The sequence below is a fragment of the Silene latifolia genome, chromosome 11 (assembly GCF_048544455.1).
Source record: "Silene latifolia isolate original U9 population chromosome 11, ASM4854445v1, whole genome shotgun sequence".
Taxonomy (NCBI): Eukaryota; Viridiplantae; Streptophyta; class Magnoliopsida; order Caryophyllales; family Caryophyllaceae; genus Silene; species Silene latifolia.
Window position 1 is genome coordinate 1,282,231 of NC_133536.1, and position 6,855 is coordinate 1,289,085.

The following is a 6,855-nucleotide window of genomic DNA, read 5'->3' on the forward strand; positions in this document are numbered from 1 at the left end:
TTTCTTTTCTCTTTTTGATGATTTATAATGGATTTGCAGAATTATTCAGGTTTTTTGGATGATTTTTATGGGTTTTGCTTGTTAAGAGGTTTTGAATGGTGAAAAGAGGAGGGAAGCATGCAAAATGATATAGGAGGCTTTGTTTATTTTTATTGTCGCGGGATTTGATATGGAGGCGACATAAAAAGGTGCAAGTGGTCCCTCTCTCAAACAATCGGCATTTTTTTTTTTTTACCTCTAAAAAACACGCCCTCTCTCCTCATCTCATCCCTTCAATCCCTTCATCCAAGGGCTCTTATAAAGACTTAGGGCCTTATAAGGTATGAAGGCCTTATAAGAATCGCTCTCTCTCTCTCTCTCTCTCTCTCTCTCTCTCTCTCTATATATATATATATATATATATATATATATATATATATATATATATATATATATATATATATATATATATATATATATATATATATATATATATATATATAGTGATAAGTTCTTCTAAGTCCTTAATATCTTTTGAGTCCCTAAGTCTTTATTAGGGCCCTTGGATTAGAAGAATGGAGAGTGGAGATTTGCCTAGTTTAAGCCCATTATAGGCGTGAAAAAAAAAAAAGGAAATAGGGTGAGCAAAGAGAGAGAAGGGCTGTGTCAAGACAACTTGCTATTACCTTTGTGCACACACAAACACATGCATAATCACTCAATAACCTTCCTCAACACATTTCTTAGACATACTCCACCAAAACACAATTTGAAAAAAAAATACTCATCAGACTGGCGAAAATTGAGAGCAAATCCTACTTTCTTCATTTCCCATCTTCCTTTATCAGCTTCCTTGATCATCTTCCATTATTATCCTTGAGCATCTTCCGTTATTATCCTCGAAGCTGAGAAACAAACAACAAGACCAACGTCCAACGTAAAAAATGACGGATTTGCAAATGGTTCCATTTGGCCATGGTAATAATTGGATTGTTTTTTTTTTATTTTCTTCATGTTAGTTTATATATAATATTGTTTTGAGTCCTTAATATCTAATATTGTTATGAAAACATTAGGTTAGATATTAACAGTTCTTTAAATATGACGAGGAAGTGTATTTTAGGTTGTTTTTGAAGCTTGTTTTTTATTATGTAAAATCTGTTAAACTTCTCCATGATGGAAGTTAAACTCTGTGAATAATAAGTTCAACATCATAGTGTCAGGCTTGAAATTTATAACAGTGAATTCGATGAAATTGTAATCTTAACTGCAAAAGGTGTGAATGTAAGCCACCAAAGTATTATTGTAATTATTATGGTAGAATTGAATTTCAAAAGTGTAATATTTGTATCTTAAATTAAAATTGTCAATATCGTAAGTATAACTTATAAAACTGTAATTATATGTGATAAAAGTATAATTTTAACAGGTAAAAGTGTTATTGTAAGAGACAAAATATGTCAGTGTTCAAACTGTAATTGTAATAATTACAAGTATAATTGTAACATACAAAAGTGTAATTATAACAACCAAATGGTTTATTGTAACAGAAAAGCTGCAACTTTATAAACTATAATTGTAATAATAAAAAGTATAATTCTAACAGGCAAAAGTGTGATTGCAAAAGACAATTTCTGTAAGTTTTCAAACTGTAATTCTAATAGAAACAAGTATAATTGTAAGAAAGAAAAGTGTAATTTTAACAACCAAAGGGTTGATTGTAACAGAAAAGCTGCAACTTTATAAACTATAATTGTAATAATAAAACGTATAATTCTAACAGATTGGACTGTAATTTTAACAGGCAAAAGTGTGATTGCAAAAGACAATTTCTGTAAGTTTTCAAACTGTAATTCTAATAGAAACAAGTATAATTGTAAGAAAGAAAAGTGTAATTTTAACAACCAAAGGGTTGATTGTAATAGAAAAGCTGCAACTTTATAAACTATAATTGTAATAGTAGAAAGTATAATTCTAACAGGCAAAAGTGTAATTATAACTACGAAAAGTCTAATTTTAAGAAATATATAATTTGAACAAATATATGGGTTACTTTAAGTTGTTATGAAAACAATTGATAATTATTACGCTATTGTCAGATAATATTGAGCACAATGGAAAACAAAAGCCGAACGAAGAAGAATTTTGCAAAGATGTTGAAGCTAAGTTCACCCCGTATGTTGGTAAGGAATTCCTGGAAATAGAGGAAGCAGTGACATTTTATAGAATTTATGCTGTTGCTTGTGGTTTTGATGTGCGTAAGTACACAACTAAGAGATGGCGTGGAGGGGAGATCAAATCTAAACTGTTGGTTTGCAACCGGGAGGGGTTCAAACAGAAGGGACAATTGGAGTGTAGTGGCGGCCAGGACTCAGGTAGGAGACACAAAGTCAGGCGTGTTGGTTGCAAAGCGAGGATTAGGCTGTTCTTGATTAAGGGGGAATTACGAATTGTGATTCCACAGTGGGCACAACCATGAACTCGTATCGACCCGAGAGATAGAGAGTTCCAAAAGTTGGCATGCAACATAATGAGACTATCACAAAATGATAATCCTTTATAATTCAAGGGTGAGTTAATTAAAATTACACTTGTCTTGATTGAAATTACACTTGTTTATGTTATAATTTCACAGTAATTTGTTAGAATTACACTTTTGTCAACTAAAATGACACTTCTTGCGTCTACAATTACATTTTTTCTTGTTAAAAGAACACTTTTCTTTTTTTGAACTTATACATTTGTATTTGTTTTCTCTATCAGCAAGAGATAGAGAGTTTCAAAAGTTGTCATGCAACATAACAGACTATCACAAAATGATAATCCTTTATAATTCAAGGGTGAGTTGATTGAAATTACACTTTTCTTGATTAAAATTACACTTTATTTTGTTAGAATTACACTTTTGTCATCTAAAATTACACTTTTTGAGTCTACAATTACATTTTCTATTGTTAAAACAACAATTTTCTTTTTTGAACCGATATATTTGTATCTGTTTTAATTATGTTTTTGATGAATAAAATCAGACATCTAAAAGATTGTCATTAATCAACAAGTGAAGATAGGAGCTACGAAGACGTACAAAATTCTGAAGGAACATGTTAATGGGTTTGAAAACATCGGTGCTAGTTTGAATTCTTTTAAGAACTTTCACAGGGATGTGAAATGCTACATTCATGAACGGGACGGTCAGATGTTCGTGGACCACTTTAAGGAATTGGCTGTTACTAGACCAGGGTTCTTCTTTGACTATGATGTTGATTCTGACGGTAGCCTTAGTAAAGCTATATGGGCGGACGGGATCGCTAGAAGGAACTACTCGGTTTTGGGGATGCGGTGTCATTCGATCCGACGTATTCCACCAATAAGTATGACATGTCATTCACACCTTTCACGGGGGTTGATAATCATAAACGGTCAGTCACTTTCTGTGGAGCGCTTGTTGCTCATGAAGATGCAGACTCGTTTAAATGGGTGTTCACCCGTTTCCTGGGTGCGATGGGTGGCAAAGAGCCTAATACATTATCACCGATCAGGATGCTGGTATTCTTAAAGCGGTGCCATTGGTGTTCAAGACAGCGCGCCACCGCTATTGTATGTGGCATATCATGAACAAGGTTTCAAGCAAGTATGGAATGGCGAGAGATGATTATTGGTGTTTCTAAAGAAATTGAATGCCATAATATGGGATGAAGACATTGAACCGGCAGAGTTCGATGCAAAATGGGAAGAAATTGGCAGGGAACACAATGTTAATAACATTGGCTGGTTCCAAGAAATGTACGCTAAAAGGAGGCGAGAGGTTATGGCTCATTGTAGGGACCTAGATATGGGAGGTGTTATGAGGACAACCCAAAGATCAGAGAGCGAAAATAGTTTTTTTAAGAGATTTGAGAGTAAGTCGGGAACATTAGTTGAGTTTACGATGCGTTTTGACAAGCGATGGACCAAAGAAAGACACACACGAAACAGATTGACAATCGTAATGCAGACACGGTTTCCCTGAAATATCAACGCATCTAGCTATTGAAGTGCACGGGCGGAAGTGTACGATCATAAAGTATTCGAGGAATTTAAAGAAGAGGCCAAGTGCTCAATTGGTACTTGTAAAAGTAGAGGATTCACTGAGTGTGGCTCTTTAGAAGTGACCACTGTAAGAGATGCAAGCAGGGAGAGAAATTATGAGGTCACATACGCCAGGTATCATTCTCAGTAGCATTTGTTTACTAAAATTATACTTTTATCCGTTAAAATTATACTTTTGTTGATTAGATTTACACCTAGGGTTGTTAGAATTATACGTTGGGTTGTTAAAATAATACGTTGGGTTGCTAAAGTTATACTTTAATCCGTTAGAATAACACTTTTATTGATTAGTATTACACTTTGGGTAGTTAAAATTACAAATTGATTAAAGTTATACTTTTATCCGTTAGAATCACACTTTTATTGATTAAAATGCTACTTTTGTGTATTACTACAGTCACACTTTCGTCTGACTGATTTAACTAACACATTACTTTATATTGTTGAACTAGATACACTGAAAGCCACTTGTAGCTGCAGAATGCTTGAGAGGAAAGGCATCATTTGCCGGCATGTCATATGGATTTACTCATCAAACGGAGTGAAGATTATTCCAGAACAATGTATTGTTAAAAGATGGTGTAAAGATGCAAGGTTGTCTAAAATGTTCGATTGTAATGGTGAAGCAACTGAGGACATTGATATAATAGATGGAAAACAGATTGCGATGTCAGTAATGTGGTCGGAGATTCATCAGACAGTTGGGTTGCTCATGGGCAAATTGAAGAATGATGTCGAGAACTTCTCGTGTCTAATTAGACAGTTTAAAGAGAAACTCTCACCATTAGGATCACCATTGAATAAACGTCAACAGTTGGAGAAAATTCTTGGATGTTCTCCTACTGAGGAGATAACCATTTTGCCGCCCAAGAAATCCAAGAACAAAGGGAGCGGAAAGAGAATGTTGTCGAAGAAGGAAAAAGCAGTTGCTTTGGCAAGGAAGCCAAAACGTATGTGTAAAAATTGCAAGCGATTAGCTAACCATGACAAAAGGAACCGCCCTAACCCATTCGCAGAGCACCCGCTTGATCTCGCAATCGTCGAAAACCTCGTCGGAAGAAGAAGAAGATGGAGAAGACGAAGAAGAAGGAGAAGAAGACGAAGAAGATGAAGAAGCAGGCATCTTAGAATAATCAATTTAAGACGTAATAAGTAGTGCAATTTTTTGGGATGTCTACACAAAATACGAGGTACAACATGGTGTTTCGTATTGTGTTTAGACATCAAACTGCCAGGAAATCAACTGGTCGCCGTTGGTATTACAATGTATTTTGATGAAGTATTCTTTATTACACGACACAGTTATAATGTGCAAATTCAGAACGTTGAAATTTTCACGCTTGACTATCATGACAAATTATGTTCTTCAAAGTACACAGTTATTACTGCAACATCTTTCAGATAGGTAAAACAACATTACTATCTTTTCATAAATAAAACTACTAAAATGACACTTTTGTCTTTTAAAATTACATTTATATTTTATGTAATGTAAGGTAAATCTGTCACTGATATGGCCTGTTAGAATTACACTTCTGACGGTTACAATTACAATTTTGTGTATTACAGTCACACTTTCTTCTGACTGATTTAGCTAACATATTACTCTATATTGTTGAAGTAAATACATTGAAAGACAGTTGTGGCTGCGTCTTGCTTGAGAGGAAAAGGCATTCTTTTATAGAATGTCGTAAGATTATTTACACAAAAACTAACTGTCTACATTAAGTTTGCTAACAGCTGCAAATAATACAAAGTATGAAATAAGTGTTTACATAGCCAAGGGAATATTCCAACAAAAACAGAACAACTAAATTAAGGTTGTTATTTTTTCACATTGGGACGGGGTCAGTCTCACGCTTCGTTGTAATACCTTCCACAGTTTGTCCTTCGTGCTAACAAAAGCTTTGACCTTCTCGAGCACACCTTCGCGCAAAATGTTCATGTCCGCGTAACGAGGGTAGCTACCACTGGATCACCAAATAGCGCCGTGATTTCTTCTTCTCGAGATCTTCATCTTTGAAAAGGAAGACCCTCGTATAAGAGCATCGCCATCATGGTGAACAGCCCCGACTCACGGTTGGTTGAGAGTTGGTGACATCCCCCTGAAAGGTATCGGCGCAACACATAATTAGGAATTTCCGTGCCCTAGTGTTCTTCTTGTCCTTATCCCGTGATTCTAAATAATCACTCACCGCGCTAGACCGCAAATGTACATAATTACCCTATAAAAACTGATTGAACAAAAAAGATAGCATTCGGAAGAAAGCGATCGAAAATAACTTACAATTAAACGCTTGCTTTGCCAAACTGCGACTTCTTCAAGTCGAATGCCTTTGCCCGTCCGGCAAAAGTCGATTGTATTTGATTTGTGATTGATACAAACGCATGCAAAATGGTCGTCAATGCAGAACGGGACAAATAGCAAGTCTGTTTTCAAGTTAACGGTGCGGTCACTGTCGGCGATGAAGGTGTCCCGGATCCGCATGTGCAGTCGTCATAGTTCTTTGTCGATTGTGTGCCTGGTTGCTCAAACGTCCCGAGCATACGCAATAAGAAATCCTTGAAAAGGCAATAGTGAACATGATTCTTTGTGTTTACATTGTCACCCAAAATTACACTATTGTCCCTTAAAATTACACTTCACACGGTTAGAATGACACTTTTGTGGATTAAAAGAACTAAAGTGAAACATTCACATTAAAACGCTGTAACTAAGAGAAGTGACATTCTAAGTAACAAAGGTGTAATACAAGTGGACATAAATATTATGCAATGATAAATGGA

General features: G+C 35.2%; 1 protein-coding gene across 1 annotated transcript; it reads left to right on the plus strand.

Annotated features, from left to right (window-relative positions):
* The first annotated feature begins 3,357 nt into the window (after window positions 1–3,357).
* Window positions 3,358–5,473, plus strand: LOC141612555 (protein FAR1-RELATED SEQUENCE 9-like). The gene is made up of 4 exons (XM_074431365.1): window positions 3,358–3,525; window positions 3,650–3,878; window positions 4,521–4,881; window positions 5,371–5,473. Exons 1-4 carry the CDS (start codon window positions 3,358–3,360, stop codon window positions 5,471–5,473), a joined length of 861 nt encoding a protein of 286 aa, XP_074287466.1.
* Window positions 5,474–6,855: the final 1,382 nt, after the last annotated feature.

Bases quoted from the DNA above. Each gene is read 5' to 3' on its own strand.
- LOC141612555 (XM_074431365.1), top strand. From the start codon at position 3,358: ATGTCATTCACACCTTTCACGGGGGTTGATAATCATAAACGGTCAGTC. The intron at 3,526-3,649 runs GTATTCTTAAAG...GTGTTTCTAAAG, and splicing joins TATCACCGATCAGGATGCTG to AAATTGAATGCCATAATATG. The intron at 3,879-4,520 runs GTAAGTCGGGAA...TTGTTGAACTAG, and splicing joins TTTTTTTAAGAGATTTGAGA to ATACACTGAAAGCCACTTGT.